At 45.7% G+C, this 17,101-nt stretch overlaps 1 protein-coding gene across 2 annotated transcripts in view; it reads left to right on the forward strand.

Moving 5' to 3' along the window:
• The window catches only part of LOC119443039 (protein ECT2-like), a 72,980-nt gene that overhangs the window by 35,374 nt on the left and 20,505 nt on the right, over window positions 1-17,101 (forward strand). For both annotated transcript variants that reach the window (XM_037708166.2, XM_037708167.2), the window contains exons 14-17: window positions 3,888-3,984; window positions 6,352-6,433; window positions 7,282-7,360; window positions 8,637-8,916. In XM_037708166.2, the coding sequence (XP_037564094.1) occupies window positions 3,888-3,984; window positions 6,352-6,433; window positions 7,282-7,360; window positions 8,637-8,916 (538 nt within the window). The remainder of the gene's footprint in view (window positions 1-3,887; window positions 3,985-6,351; window positions 6,434-7,281; window positions 7,361-8,636; window positions 8,917-17,101) is intronic.

A 17,101-nucleotide genomic window follows, 5' to 3' on the forward strand; every position in this document is an offset into this window, starting at 1 on the left:
GTCTGTGGCTTTTTTACATTTACAGTCAAACCTCAGTACAGTAGACTTCCGGTAATTCGACTTCGGGTAATTAGATGTTTCAGTTAATTCAATCCTGACTGAAAGTCCCAACCCTTCCGTTATTTCGATCCTAAAATTGGTCTTCACTGGATAATTTGAACTTGACCAGTCAGCGCGCACGCGCCTGGCCCCCGATGGTGACCCCGATAGCGACCCTTTTAATGGCAGCGTAACTCTCATCGAAGCTTAGGGGTCAGAGAATGCGTTGAGCAGACGGCATCTCTCGTCGAAAATGCCTATTTTCGGCTCGCCCGAGGAAGATGTTCAAGCGAAGATTTACCATAGCTCACAATTTCTGATTAAGGTATTTACTCAATTCTAACGAACACTTTTTTTTCCTGAAAGAAAATTGGCTTGAAAATTGCCTGTGCAATCGAACACGAAACCAAACCTCTTTCACAACGTTGCATGATTTGCTGCATAACATGAATGTAGTGCGGTAAAGCTGACTTTGAAATACCGTGCGGCAAAGCTAACTCTAGAAAACTGGCTGCCATTGTGCAATAATCGTGCTTGCTGAAAAATCAAGGGCACAATATATTTCTACTTTGTTTAGGAGCTTTAATGTAATTTCTACGTTAGTTTGCTACTTTGGAGGCATAGAAAGTGGGTTTGTGTTTGATTCAGAGGAGTGTTAGAATAGAGCAAATACTGCCAAATGAATCAAAAGTGTGTTTTGGCATTATTTCTGCATCGTGTTTAATTCAATCCGCCCGATAATTTGACCAGTTTCGTCGGTCCCGTCAGGGTCAAATTAATATAAGCCGACTCTATAAAAAATTATCCATATCCAACATCCATGTTAGAATTTGTGTAGCATTTAATTGAAGGCTATAAAACATGTGATGCATACAGTTACAGTGAAATCCCATTGATATGTTCCTCACTGTTGCATTTGACCGGCTGCTACTTTGCATTTTCGTGGTCTTAACTGAAACCTCATCAACTCCCATGTATTATGTTCCCATTTGATGCTTCACCATTGTGTAATGTTCCCGCATCTTACATTGAGTTTGAACACAGCAGTCACATAAATTTAGCAGTGCAGAGGCAAATTTGCTCTAGCAACTGATTCGTTGTAACAAGCGATCAATATGTTGTAACAAGTGACCGTTACCAAATCCGCCAAGTGCACGGCTACATTTATATTGTGGCCTGCAAGGGCCTCATATGCATTGCATAATCACCGGTTCTCTTTAGTCAGCTTCACTGTAATAGAGCTGTGTTATGCAATAAAGGAAGGAAGGAAAATAAGAGGTGAAAGGCAGAGAGGTTAACCAGGTTAAGTGTCCAGTTGGCTACTCTGCACAGGGGGATGGGGTAAGGGCAAAAAAAATGAGACAAGAGATTAAAAAGAAAAGAAAAAGAGACGCATCAGTCCGCACATTCTATAGTTTTTCACTAAGTCCTGTTTCTTTTAAAAGGCGTACTAGCGCTTTTAAAGCAGTTCGTTCCGACATCGGCTGGGACCAGGGACCAAGAATTCTGGCTTCCGTAAAGGGGCGGCTGACTATCTTGTCAAGCGTAGTGCTGAGGACTTTCCTTTGTGCACTAAAATGACGATAGTCACACAGAAGATGTGCTGTCGTCTCTTTGCACTCGCAAGTTTCACAATCTGGACTTGTGGCCATTCCGATAAGGTAGGAGTACGCGTTGGTAAAAGATACTCCAAGCCATAGGCGACAAATAAAGTTACCTCCCATCGTGGTAAGCCATGTGGAAGGCGGAGCTTCAGATTAGGATCTAGGGAACAGAGGCACTGGTATTTAAAGTCCGTTGAATTCCAGTGGGCTAACGTAAGCTCGCGAGCAAGATCACGGAGCTTTCCTGCTGCGTCTGTTCTGGACATATAGATTGCGACGAAATCAGCACTGGTATGTGAAGATCGAGCGGCTGCGTCTGCTTGCTCGTTTCCAAAGATACCACAGTGACTTGGCAGCCATTGAAAGACGATGTCATGTCCTTTGTCAACTGCTAGATGGTAAATTTCGCGTGTGTCCGCGACAAGTCGTTCGTGGGGTCCATGGCGTAGTGCAGAGAGCAAACTCTGGAGGGCGGCTTGGAATCGCAGAAGATAGACCATTCCTTAGGTGGTTCCTGATCGATAAATTCCATTGCTGCACACAGAGCTGTAAGTTTGACAGCCGTCGTCGATGTCAAGTGCGATGTCTGGAATTTTATCAGTGTAGATTTTGCTGGGACAAATTATGCAATAAAACATATCAAGAGTGGAAAGGGGCCACCGTCACAGAACATTGTACAGGTTTTTACCGTAGATGTATGACACCAATCTTGCGTTTAATATTTCACACATATTTGACACGATTGGTTGTTGAGAGGTACTGCTATCTATGTGGAATCGCCTAAAGTCATCTGAAATTTTTTCCACTCACTGGTGCACACAGCTTGATTTGTTAACCTCCGAGCGCTCGATCACAGCTGCCGCTATTGTGTTTCCGGTAGTGCAGTGTGGCCAATGCTCAGAGATGCTAATTAGTTTTATCTTTGCCTTTGGATGCAGTTCCCCTTTCAGTTGCGGTTTACGTATTCCCATACACTGGAGTGCTTAAGTTAGTCACGATTTCAGTATGGCCGCTCGCAGTGCCTCTGCTCGCTACTTAAGCATTTCTTCTTCTGACTTGTTTTTTCTTCTGATGAAACATGCTTTTGAGGCAACAAATTGATAGCCATAAATTTTGCTATACATTTTTCTCTATCTCTTACTGTATAGCGTATTTGTGTGTATACCATTGATGCGAGCAAAGCATTTTTCAAAGAAAATATTGCTTGCAATAAATTTTTACTTTATTCATTAATTTTCAATAACTTCCTTCTACTGGAATCTGCTATAAAGAAAATGACCACAGGTGCACGACTTTGCAAAAATATTCATCCCTCAAAGGGGGAAGCACAGGCACACCATCCGCTGTCATGGTATGAGTGCCGAGACATCTATTAGCTGTACTGGCAGCCATTCAGAGCTGTTTCTGACGTTGCTTTGGCGATATACAGCCTTCTTCACTGTGAAGTTTTTTGTTAAGTCACTGTTAATACAGACAGGGGCACCTATAGCATGTCGCTGCGAGAGCACAGGCTAAAGCGGGGACACGCCGCTGGGAAAAGTCATGGCGGCTATGCTACTTGCTCTCGCGATAACCAATGGGCCAACTCGCGAGAGCTCGGGCAATCTCCTTCGGCTTGGGCCTTCGGCAAGTGCGGCTCGGCGTGCTACGACCTGGCGCGAGCACTAGGCACTCTCTTCAGCTTTAGTGTCTGGAAAGTATCAACACAAGGTACGCTCTCCCCACATGGGCAAAGACACCATGCGCAAGCTCAAGTCCTAGTCACAAAGGTGTCGGCGGACGAGAGGGAAGCATGTACGTACCCAGTGCTGGTCTCGGAGATAAGAGAGTCACGCTCAGCCGTCAGCAGCCGAACGCAGCCGCGTCTTGACTTCAACCCCCCCCCCCCCGCAAATCGTCGCAAGTGGAGTGCCACCGCTGAAACCGGTTGCAAGTGGAACGGGGGAGGGGGGGGGGGGGGGGGCAGGCGTAGGGACAACAGAACTGGTGAAGCCCGCACAACAACGCCGGCACATTCCTCAATCCCCACAAGCTTGACATAAGTGCTCATGATATTCACAGGCCTCTGCATGCAATTCATAGTGCGGGGATGGCAGTCTCCTTCCAACACTCTGTTTGACAGTATGGTAGCGACGTTTTTTATCTTCCAAGGGGCTGTTTGTGAATGTCGTGGAGACCAGTGGATTTAAAGTGGTTGAGCCCTTGGAGTAGTGCATGTCATATCATAAATGTCTGGTATTTCAGAGGTGTCAGACCAAGCCTGAGTGTGGCCGGCAGACTCTGGCAGAGCTGATGATTCGCCCTATTCAGAGGCTGGGAAGCATGATCCTGCTACTCAAAGGTGCGCTGTTTTCGCAGATTTGATCACTAGTTAGCATTGCCACGCTGTCTCCTTCACATGCGCCTTTTGAGGCCCAAAGCTGTTTGAATGTAAAAACCTGGCTGTGCAAACAACTTCAGCACCGAGCATAATGGGTCCCCTACACTGAACCACCTGTTTTGAAGTTTAGTCATTGCCTCATTTGGGATATGCCCGTTGCACAGAAAGACTTCTTCCCTTGTCTCCCACTTTCAGAAAGCTTCCTGGAAACCTTCTTCTCAAAGTGTGTTGAGCAAATTTTACAGTTTACACTGAATGTTTTTGACGGTGGCATGAGCCTTGTTGATCCTAAGTGTCAGTTTTTTGAAGATAGAAAAAAAACATGCGGGGCTCACTTCATCAAATAAGGTAATTACATGTATGAGATGGTGCTTTTTTATGTGTATATGCCATGCTGCATAGTAATAGTCAATTTTTTATTCCTGCGAAATTTATGCTGCCCGTTGTTGGTACTACTACTACACTAGTAAGGCCTCATTCACACAGCCGTCAAACGCTCCGTCACGTCACCGTCACAGCATCCGTTTTCGTCAGGGGAGAGGGTTTCCGAGTCGTTTTCCCCTCAAAAACGGCTCGCCGGCGACGCAGAGCGGTGCTCTACGTTTTCGTCGCCAGCACGGTGACGGATCCCCGCCCCTCAAATATCGACCAATCAGAAATTAAGAAGCCGACGCTAAATACAGCCATATTACAAAGCTGAAGCTGGCAACAGCAGCGGCGGCTGGTTTGTTTACATGCGTGCCAGCATTGGTTCCACGTGCGGCACGTCGAAAACTCAGCTGTGCGTTTCGGTGGTGCTCAAATGTGCGACATGGACCACGCCAATGGCCGAACTTGCGATTCCTGCACATTTTTTGCCCCCAGGTACTTGTTCGTCGCCGAGCTTTGCGCCCTTCTTGCGGTCTCCGCTTGCAAATCAAGAACAGCAGCAGAAAACCGCTCGGCATTGCGAAAGTCGCCTATTCGTACACTGCTCCGTCGCGCCTGCTGTGCGTTTTTTTGACGTGACGGTGACGTGACGGAGCGTTTGACGGCTGTGTGAATGAGGCCTAAGCCACCTCTGCAACTTAGTCACATTCTCTTCCAATGTGAGATGACAGAATGGCTTTCGTTCTACTGGTACAAGCCATTGTGCAGGATGAGCTCAAATCAGTCCTGTGCACAAGACACTTATTGCCTTGTGAAAATGGTGCCACTGAGCAGCTTATCGTTGGTGCAGCATGTGGTTGCTCACATTCGTTTGCATGAATAGCTTACTAGTATAAGTGCAGCATACATACCTGTCAAGTTATGTAATCTCGTCATAAAATGACCAACCTTTAGGGCTTGTTTACTACTGCTGTAATGACATCAGTAATTTATTTGCACCCAGTTTGAGGCAACAGTGCAATAGTCAAGCTAAGATGAATCGGCAAACATTATAGTGCAGTTCGCAGCCTTCAAAATGTGGACAGCACTTTTAACTACAATTAAGTTTGTGGTGATTAACGTTTACGGCTCTATCGTAAAAGTCCAGATTTTCAAACCTTTGTTACTAGAACGTAAGTGGTATACCTATATACGCTACTTGAAAGAATAAACATGTAATTGTTAGTCAGCGCTGTTCACTGTCCCTTTCTCACATCCTTTTTGTGCTGTTTCCGCTCCAGTCGTGAACCAACCAGGGCAAATGCGTGTACTTGTGCATTTGTTACTAGGCTTTTAGAAATATTCAATATTTTATAATATTGAATAGAATATTGTGCTTTTTAATATACGCTTCAGTGCAAATTTCAGTACCTGATGTTTCCGAAGTATTTGAAACGAATTAATACATATTTAAATATATGTAAAGAATAGTTTCATTTGCCATAACATGGCTCATAGCCAAAACAAGCCAAAGACGAAGGATTTGATTACAGTCGCTGATTGATTTTCGCACCTGCTCGATTCCAACATCGATCTTGTGGCACCAACACATTCGTTATTCAATCAGTGTATGATGGCAGTCGAAGGTTCGGACACTGAAAGGTGTCTGGCTCAATTTTTCAGATGTGATCTGTTCATGTGATGTTGTTAAAAATGGTGGTAGGTGAAGGAAGTTGGCGCCATTCAGGTTGTCCCCCATGCTTTCAATTTCGCTGATGATAAGGTTTCTCAGCCTTTTGAAAGCCGTAAGACTACTGCGAATATATTTGCATTGTCTCAGCACTAAACGATAACTTTGGTCAGCAATAACTTTGGTCACCAAACATTTTGCAACCTGTTTGTGGTTGGTATCAGCTATGGCAGGCACAAAGTAGTTCATTAATAGTAGCTTTATTAATATTTTTTTTTTTTCTATTTCAGAAATTCAGAAGCGTACACCCAAAAATAACAAGGACTCTGAAGCACTGGAAAAAGCTGTGGCTGCGCTCAACCAAATTATGCTGTAAGTAGTGTAAAAGCAGTTTTTTTGCTGCCAAGTGTATGTGTGAAAGGCATCTGTCATGCCTGGAGAGCATGAACTAAACTGTGTGGCTTGATATTTATTCAAGCCAAGTTAATGAAGCTTGCTTGCCTGCTGTGCAAATGCCACCAGGATGCACGCACGAGCACTCATTGTGCTCATAATCACTGCAGCAAAAATTCCTATCTAGCACTTATAAGTGCAAGCCCGCGTGATCTAGATTTGACTGTTTCAATTCCACCTTGTAGAAGTCTAAATACAGCTCACATTACCATGGTCTGGAGGTACATCTTATGCTTTACATTCTTCTGACCTCACATTTTTATGAATGGTTCAAATCATTGAATAAGACTAATTACTATATTTTCACTTTTCTAATGCACCCTCGAGTCTCACGTGTATGCATTTTCTATGGTCAGAAAAAAAAATTGAGACCTTAACACACACTCTTGACTTGTGAATGAAAATTCATTGTTTTTGCTTATGTGAACCATTTACAAGCGTGGCCTGTTATTGCATGCAAAGCCCACATATGCGCTGGTTCCAGTTGAGTCACGTTTCCATGTGAGCATGGAAGTTTTTGGCATCAGCAGCATCTTAAGCTTCCAAAAATTGCAGAGTGTAGATGCCAGAGCTAAAGCTACTTGATTCTGGCAAGTGAAGACACTCTCCTCAGATTTCATTCCTGGTGGCAAAGAATCGGGGAGCTCACTAGTCTTGGCTGTTCCAGGGATTTTCCAGTATATACTGAATATTTTTATTACTGTCTGGGCTTTTCACCCAGAGACAGCTGCAAAGCCATCAAGAATGAACCAAACTTTCTTTTGCAGCGACATCAATGAAGGAAAACGCAAGACGGAGAGCCAAGTGGCCATGTTTGACATATTCAATGACATTGAGAAGTGCCCGGTAAGTAAGGACAGGTTTTGCATTCAATGTCATAGTCACTGTCATATTCATAGGCTGTGCTGCAGTATAGTACTTCTATGCGTGCATGCATTGCACTTACAATTCAGTTATGTGGACCATTTTAAGAAGCTTCACCTCAGGAGCTCCTACATACAGCAGAATCTCGGTGATACGATCACATCTGATACAAATTTTGGAATGGTACAAATTTTTCAAAACTCCCAGCCCAAGTCCATTAGCTTACAACATGCTAAATTTAGAATTTTACGAAACACATTTTTGTGCCACTGTGCAATCCTCGGCCGGGCTGGCCTCAGCACACCGGTAAGTTTGTAAATTTAACATAAATAAGGTATACAATTACAAAGTAAACACTTTTGGAACCCAGCAAATTTGTTATCGCCAATTTGGTAGCGCCAGACAGTGGCTATTGTCAGGTTGGCAGAGCGGCCGTGCCAATGTGTCAGTCGCATTCATGTTGCCAGGGGGACCTACGTCACTCTGCCTCCAGCCTCCATGTCTTGAATCCAGCCGCCATGTTAAAAAAAAAAAATTTTTAATTGTGCAAGGATCATGCAACGCATCGATCGTTTTCAAATACCTTTTAACTTTATCAGAAGCTGGCAATCGCACGGAATCACACAATCTGACACATTAGGAAAAACGTGGTTGTGAAGCAGTGTTCCACAACTATAATTTTGTCACAAAAACAGATAAAGATGCCCGTGATGTTATCGAGCGTTTCCATATTAAGATTGGGGGATATATGCTCTAGCAGGTCCTCCTTCAGCATGCACAATAAAGAATTTTTCTATCTTGAAAGAAGCTGCTATTGACTTGTGCACTTGTGATTTTTTAAGTGTTCAGTTATTGTATCCTTTTGGTTTTGTCGCCTAGGGTTATCTCGACTTGGTTTTGCTGCATGGGATAACCTTGACTTGTGAAGTGCACACCACTCGGCATCTACCTCGCAATTCTTTTATTTATAAGTTCCTTGGTTTTTGTGAACTGTCATCCTTTTTTCTTGGTCTGTGCACTTGTGCAGTGGTTTTCATGATGCAATCATACCAACGTGCCCAGCTTACTGTGCTTCTACAAAGGTAACTGTGCTCGTCACAGCAACTAGTTCCTTTTACTGCACAAATACCATAGACCGCACTTGAAAAACCAATATCAGTCATTCTTATCAATTTGATTGGGTTCAATGAGCAAATAGCTTGCACTTTGTGAGAATTACTAGGTGAGTGAGATGTACTAATCTTTGCATGCAATGCAGCCCAACATCCTGTCTGGCCACCGGTACTTTGTGACTAGCCTGGATGTGGTGGAGATAGGTGAAGGGGGCCTAAGCCGCAAGGGCGATGCAGTCTCCCTGTTCCTCTTCTCGGATATCTTGGAGGTGTGTCGGCGTCGAAGTCGGGCTGGGCTGACATCACGCAGCCCGGCCTCTTCCACACTGGGCCGTTCAGGTTTTCCCAAGACCTACAAGCACATAGTCATGGTCCACCTGTACGATGTCAAGCGAGTGGTTGAGCTCACATCGGCTGAGGACAGTGGTCAGTCCACCCATCAACATTGCTTTGACTTCTTGGCATTCTTCGGATTGATAAAAGCACTGGGTTTGAGATAATTGCTGTGTTTTTATTGTCGCGAATGTGTGCTTGAAAACGAAAATAATTATTACTAGGGATCTGCAAATATCGAATAGATTTCAAATCGAATATCGTATATTAGAAAATTTATCGCAAAATTAAATGCTTACAAATCTTGGGCTAGAAGATGCGGTGCTGCACATGCTTAGGAGTCTCCTAGCATTGCGTAACAAGAATGTAGCAAACTATCAGCAACTTAGGTACACAGAAATTAGTATATACAGTACAGTTTATTCTTATTGAAAGGAATACCAAAATAATATGCCAGCACTAATTATAGCTCATTTCTAGTATATGAAGGTCTGGAAAATTGTTTTATCAATAGAAATTCTTTTGAATAGAATAAAGTACTGGGCTTTTTTTTCCCTCTGAAGCTAATGAATTAGTGACATTTTGTTATACTGAATACCAATGAGGTTCTCAGTTTAATAATCGAACTGTGTCTTGCGGCAATCTTTAATTTGTTGCATAGGAAGTTTTGCTCTCCAGTTTTTCTTCAGAATACAAAAGGGCTATCCCAACTTTGCGGCAGGTGGGTTATCGTTAGGCCAACATGCGCAACTGACGAAAGGACCGCACATCACGTCACTCGATGGCCGCTCCACGCGTAGCCGGTGCCAACAATAAGGAGCAGGTGCCGAACACGCCGTTTCATTGTCAGGGTTGACGTGATTTGCCACATGTAAAAAATTCTGAAACCTGGAGGGTTAGGGCAACTTAGCGTGATGCTCGCTCCCCCTCCCCATCCCGGCGTTATCCGCCATCTGTGCAAATGCATGCAACCGCCATGACACTGTCACGCCTTAATCCAAAGCTAATTTTGTCATGGGTTGCTCAAAGCTACAAAAATAGACCGATGTGCGTCTACAAACGGCATTGGAAAGGAGAGGCTGTCGTATGGTGTGTCGCAAAGATGGCGGCTGTAAACAATTTTGTTGCCATCCCGTACACTTTCTTTCATTTGCGAGGTGGCATGTCGTCCTTCTGAGTGTTGTGTGGCTGCTGCGAATGGATCTGCATTGATTTGGCATCAAACCGTAACTTTAGTCGCCGAATCCCGACGAAGCAGCGCCGATTAGACCTAATGGCCTAGGCAGTGTGGCCGTGACAAAAATTTGCTGCTGGCTGATGTAGTAATGTCTATTATGTTCATGTGGGTGACTTATCAGTGATTGGTCCTGAGATCAGGCGTGTGGATTAGATTGATGGCTGTGGAAGCGCCATGAAGTTCGTCACCCTGTATCCAACACAATCTGCGTGCCGGTCTATGGCTAATCGGCCTTGATCTTTGCACATGCTTTCGCACTTTACAAAATACACATTGCTTTTGTTGCCATTCCCTCTGTCTGCGTCACGTGATTATTTCAATTGGTCCTGTCAACCTGGTCGAACTTTGTATGAAGTTAAGCTCACTTGGGTTGCCACCCAAGTGAGCTTAACTTCATACAAAGTTTGACCAGTTCGATCACAAGGGGCTCCGCAGCACACGTAACATGTGGCACTGCGCGGGTCTCTGCACTGAATATATTGAATAGTATTCGAAAATTCAGATACGTAGTAGATATTCGATACACAAATTGAATTATTTAACACTCACCATTTGATTTGATTCGGTGATATTCGAGTATTGGCACACCCCTAATTACTACCGGTGCTCTGAAGGACATGGACACGCACCATTGTCCACATTCTTGGGCGCATCGGTCATAATTATGCCCGCATATCAACTAGTCCATCTTTCCGACACTGTACTGTCACGCTTGAATGATATGCAAACATGAGAAAACAAATTTTCCTTTCCATATTTGTCAGTATGTGTGATACTGGTGTGATTCATTCATAGTCTCAAGACTAGAGCAGATTTAGTGTCTGTGTACCTCTTCTTTTTTGTTTCTGGTAATCAGTAGTGTTCTGCTTTGTTTGTTTTTGTTAAAATTTAATTCTGTTGTGACTGTGTATAGGTGCTTGTGGAACGTAGACATATTATTGTCGGAGCAGCAAAGATGCAGTGGCATGATCTTGTTTTAACAGCGAAGGTTTTCTAGCTAACCATAAAAAGTGGCACCTGCTGTCGTAAAAGCTCGCCGAGCTATGACGTCACTGCGTTGCCTAGCAACCACCTTGTGGAGCGGCGAGTGCCTCGCCTCCTCTCCGTGCCATGCACATGTTGCCTTGACATGGGACGTTGTCATGTACAAAAGACTTATGTGCGCGTGTCTGGTGCGGCGGACCATCAGTAACCATAAAAGAAGAAAAAGAATGGCGGGATTCGGCGCGTGCTCGCCTGACGCGGCACCTCGGCCAACAGCGAATCACGAAGACACACGATTGCTGGAGGAGGGAGCAGAAGAAGAAGAGAAGGAAGGGAGGGTTCGAAAAAAGAAGGCCGGTGTGCGGAGTGGTCGAGGCAAGGTTGTCGGGCTCTGGGTCCGAACCTCAAGACCTCAAGAGCACCCGTCGGAGAAGTGAGGCTGTCTGACTGTGGGTCCGAGTCTCAAAGACTTCAGGAGCGCCGGGCGGAGGAGCGAAGCTGTCGGGCTGCGGGCCCGAGTTTCATAACTTCAGCGACGATCCGGCCTCTGTTCTACCTCCAGCCTTTGGTGTCCGTGGGTCCTGCAGTGACATGGTGCTGAAGGCAAGCCATATCTACTTTCCTCCTGTGACTTCTTGGCCGAGCTGCGGACGATCGTCAAGACACAAGTAGTGTCTTATCGTCCTATACTCACGCGACCGACGCACTGCATCTGACGCCGTCGCAACGCCGCCCCGTACAACGCTGCACCGACGCTACCAAGTAATGGTGACCGGTCACGAACTTTAATTATGTTATATATAATTCTTTATTGTGAGAGAACATTTAAAAATGCATGAACTTTAATATTAGTCTTAGTACCTTGGTTAATTAGTGTGTGTGTTACAGTTTGTGTTAATTATATGTTCATGTCTTGTTAACAATCGGCTTCGTTGTTTCTTTTCCCCACTGCGAATTAGTCTCAGTGGTGGCCACAATAATTCGAACCGTGCAAATACCAATACATTCCCGGGTAAACAACCCCTCGTTTACTTAGGAAGACCAAATCATCACAAATTGGCGTCCACGCGACAGGACGAAGCCGGTTGTTCACAGTTGCTTTAGCGACAAGTGAATATGAGTTTGGCAGAATTTATTACGTTGGGTGAGCGCTTGGGGCTGCAGGGCGTGGAGCTGAGAAATTGGGCGGACGAGCAAGTCACCAAAGCTCGGGAGGAAGATGTGAAGGCGCGTGAGGAACGGGCAGCGGAAAGAGAGGCGACCAAACAGCGCCTTGAGCTAGAAGAAAAGAATTTGCAGTTGCGTCTGAGGCTCGCTGAGGTGGGAGAAAGCAGTGGGAGTGGGAATGGTGCAAGTCACACGAACCAAGCGGAAGTCTTGGCCCCCATCAACCCACATAATCTGATCCCCATGTTCAATGATTCTCGAGATGACCTCGACGCATATTTAAAGCGCTTTGAACATGTAGCCACGGGACAGGGCTGGCCAAAAGAAAAGTGGGCCACCGCTCTCAGCTTGTGCCTCGGTGGGGAAGCACTGAAAGTGTTTGGTCGTTTATCGCCCGAAGACTCCCTGGATTACAACAAAGCAAAACTAGCATTGTTAAAACGATTTCGGTTTACTGCTGAGGGATACCGAGAGAGATTCCGGCAAAGTAAACCACAGGATGGAGAAACCGGCAAGCAGTATGCTACTCGGCTTTTCAGCTACTTCGACCGTTGGGTGGAGATGGCAAACCAGGGGAAGACGTTCAATGCGGTTCGAGACTTGATAGTCGCAGAACAATTCTTGAATAACTGCCATAGTTGCTTGGCGCTTTTTCTTCGTGAGAGAAACTGCAAGACTGTGGATGAGGCCTCGGAAGCGGCCGATCACTATTTGGAGGCACAGAGGCAGCATAATTTGCTGGTGTTCAAGGAGAGGCTAGAACAAAATCCTGGCAAAGAAACGAATGAGAAACCAGGTGTGAAGTCTCAAGTCCGTTGCTTCATATGTGATAAGATAGGACACAAGACATCAGATTGCCGTGTGAAGACAAAACAGCCATATTGTGAATATTGCTGCAGATATGGACACGATGTGCAATCATGCAGACGAAATGAACCAGGTGCCAAAGGCTCATCAGCATGCTGCATACTACCTCCCGACCAGCAAAAAGATGCACGGGAATGCTTTGAACGTAGTACCAAGCAGCAAGATGAGACATTTTCTAATGCTTTGGGAGTCTGGTCTAGCAAGTCTTTTGACATGCCGGTGTTGAAAGGAGAGCTTTTTGGACAGACTGTTTGGGTTCTGCGAGATACAGGAAGCAATAGTATAGTCGTACGACGAGATCTTGTACCGGACGCAGCAATGATAGGCACTGAGTCTATCATACTACTGGCTGATGGTAGCTCTATTAACGTTCCGGAAGCGGAAGTCAACATTTGATCACCGTACTTCTCCGGTGTTACGGTCGCAAACTGCATGGAGAGACCATTGTATGATGTGATCATTGGTAACGTTCGTGGAGCACGCCAACCCATGGAGCCAGATCCCAATTGGAAAGCATCCTCGTTTACTTCTGTAGCAAGTAAATCACGCGAGATGAGCACTACGAAAGAAGACAGTGGTTCTCTGCAGGTTATAGTGGGTGCCAAGATCTCGAAACCATGTTCCCCGGTGAGCGTTGGAGCCTTACAATTGTCAAGAGAAATGTTTCGGACAAAGCAGCAGGAAGACACAACACTTCAAGTTTGTAGAAGCAAAATCGGGAAAAATATTCCGGGAAAAGGTACAACCGCCCATTCGTTCTACCTGAATGAAGGCGTGTTGTACAGATGCTATCAAATATGCCCAGGAAAAATAATCGATCAAGCAGTGGTACCGAAATGCCTACGCCTCGAAGTCCTTAATATGGCACATGACAACTCCTTGTCTGGGCATCAAGGCATACGGAAAACCACGGAACGGGTCCTTGAATCATTTTATTGGCCCGGCGTCCAAGAGGACGTTAAAAGATTTGTGAGATTGTGCGATGTATGTCAAAGAACCTTCCCAAAAGGTAGAGTGGGCAAGGCTCCACTGGGACGAATGCCGCTTATAGATACCCCATTCGAACGGGTAGCGGTAGATATCATCGGTCCCTTGACTCCAACATCGAGTAAGGGCAGCCGATATATAGTCACTCTTGTGGACTTTGCAACTCGCTTCCCGGACGCCATCCCTTTACCTTCTATTGACTCAGCAACTGTAGTCGAAGGGTTGGTTGAGATGTTCTCAAGGATCGGTTTCCCACACGAGATCCTTTGTGACCAGGCATCTTGTTTTACATCAGAGTTGGTGAAAGAAATCAATGATTTACTCGCCATCAAGCATCTCAGTTCAACGCCTTATCATCCAATGTGTAATGGAATGGTGGAGCGCTTCAACGGAACCCTTAAGATGATGCTGCGGAAACTATGCCAAGAGAAACCAAAAGCCTGGGATCGATATTTTGCTCCTCTTCTTTTTGCGTACCGTGAGGTGCCACAAACCAGCCTCGGTTTTTCGCCATTTGAATTGATATACGGACGACAAGTACGAGGACCCTTGGCCATACTCAAGGATCTCTGGACAAGAGACAGGCTCAAGGAAGATGTTAAGACGACATATGCATATGTCCTCGACCTCAAAAACCGACTAGAAGAGACTTTGAAGTTAGCTCACCAGAACTTGTGCAAAGCTCAGAAGACTCAAAAGGGGTACTACGACCGAAACAGTTGTCGTCGACAGCTGAAGATAGGAGATCGTGCACTCATACTCCTCCCAACCAGTGATAACAAACTCATGATGCAATGGAAGGGACCATTTGTAGTCACTGGAAAGAAAAACAACTTTGACTACTGGTTGGACGTAGGCCATACCACTAAATTATTCCACATCAACATGCTGAAGCGGTATGAAGAGCGCCAACCACTAGCTAGGTTCCAAACTTCCTCGTTTATAGTGATTGACGAACCAGAAAATGAAGCCCCTTACCACGCTTTAAAGCTGAAGCAGGTGGGGGTATCAAAGGCATTCCTCAGAAAAGGTTGGAGCTGATTATTTAAGTAGGTCAGGATCAGCTATTGAATCTTGCACTTTGGGAGTTCATGCTTCTGTATGCTTTCTTGTTTCTTTTATTGTTTTTTGGGGTTGAAGTCTGCATGTCGCTCAATCTGTTAGTACATGCACTGTATAAAGTCTCACGAGACCACGCGCATCACCACAGTTTTTTTTATTATTTTCGCTTCATCAAAAAAAAAAAAAAAACTTTTCGAAAAGGGGGACTTTTTGTCATGTACAAAAGACTTATGTGCGCGTGTCTGGTGCGGCGGACGATCAGTAACCATAAAAGAAGAAAAAGAATGGCGGGATTCGGCGCGTGCTCGCCTGACGCGGCACCTCGGCCAACAGCGAATCACGAAGACACACGATTGCTGGAGGAGGGAGCAGAAGAAGAAGAGAAGGAAGGGAGGGTTCGAAAAAAGAAGGCCGGTGTGCGGAGTGGTCGAGGCAAGGTTGTCGGGCTCTGGGTCCGAACCTCAAGACCTCAAGAGCACCCGTCGGAGAAGTGAGGCTGTCTGACTGTGGGTCCGAGTCTCAAAGACTTCAGGAGCGCCGGGCGGAGGAGCGAAGCTGTCGGGCTGCGGGCCCGAGTTTCATAACTTCAGCGACGATCCGGCCTCTGTTCTACCTCCAGCCTTTGGTGTCCGTGGGTCCTGCAGTGACATGGTGCTGAAGGCAAGCCATATCTACTTTCCTCCTGTGACTTCTTGGCCGAGCTGCGGACGATCGTCAAGACACAAGTAATGTCTTATCGTCCTATACTCACGCGACCGACGCACTGCATCTGACGCCGTCGCAACGCCGCCCTGTACAACGCTGCACCGACGCTACCAAGTAATGGTGACCGGTCACGAACTTTAATTATGTTATATATAATTCTTTATTGTGAGAGAACATTTAAAAATGCATGAACTTTAATATTAATCTTAGTACCTTGGTTAATTAGTGTGTGTGTTACAGTTTGTGTTAATTATATGTTCATGTCTTGTTAACAATCGGCTTCGTTGTTTCTTTTCCCCACTGCGAATTAGTCTCAGTGGTGGCCACAATAATTCGAACCGTGCAAATACCAATACATTCCCGGGTAAACAACCCCTCGTTTACTTAGGAAGACCAAATCATCACAAATTGGCGTCCACGCGACAGGACGAAGCCGGTTGTTCACAGTTGCTTTAGCGACAAGTGAATATGAGTTTGGCAGAATTTATTACGTTGGGTGAGCGCTTGGGGCTGCAGGGCGTGGAGCTGAGAAATTGGGCGGACGAGCAAGTCACCAAAGCTCGGGAGGAAGATGTGAAGGCGCGTGAGGAACGGGCAGCGGAAAGAGAGGCGACCAAACAGCGCCTTGAGCTAGAAGAAAAGAATTTGCAGTTGCGTCTGAGGCTCGCTGAGGTGGGAGAAAGCAGTGGGAGTGGGAATGGTGCAAGTCACACGAACCAAGCGGAAGTCTTGGCCCCCATCAACCCACATAATCTGATCCCCATGTTCAATGATTCTCGAGATGACCTCGACGCATATTTAAAGCGCTTTGAACATGTAGCCACGGGACAGGGCTGGCCAAAAGAAAAGTGGGCCACCGCTCTCAGCTTGTGCCTCGGTGGGGAAGCACTGAAAGTGTTTGGTCGTTTATCGCCCGAAGACTCCCTGGATTACAACAAAGCAAAACTAGCATTGTTAAAACGATTTCGGTTTACTGCTGAGGGATACCGAGAGAGATTCCGGCAAAGTAAACCACAGGATGGAGAAACCGGCAAGCAGTATGCTACTCGGCTTTTCAGCTACTTCGACCGTTGGGTGGAGATGGCAAACCAGGGGAAGACGTTCAATGCGGTTCGAGACTTGATAGTCGCAGAACAATTCTTGAATAACTGCCATAGTTGCTTGGCGCTTTTTCTTCGTGAGAGAAACTGCAAGACTGTGGATGAGGCCTCGGAAGCGGCCGATCACTATTTGGAGGCACAGAGGCAGCATAATTTGCTGGTGTTCAAG

Source organism: Dermacentor silvarum, chromosome 2, assembly GCF_013339745.2.
Source record: "Dermacentor silvarum isolate Dsil-2018 chromosome 2, BIME_Dsil_1.4, whole genome shotgun sequence".
Classification (NCBI taxonomy): domain Eukaryota; kingdom Metazoa; phylum Arthropoda; class Arachnida; order Ixodida; family Ixodidae; genus Dermacentor; species Dermacentor silvarum.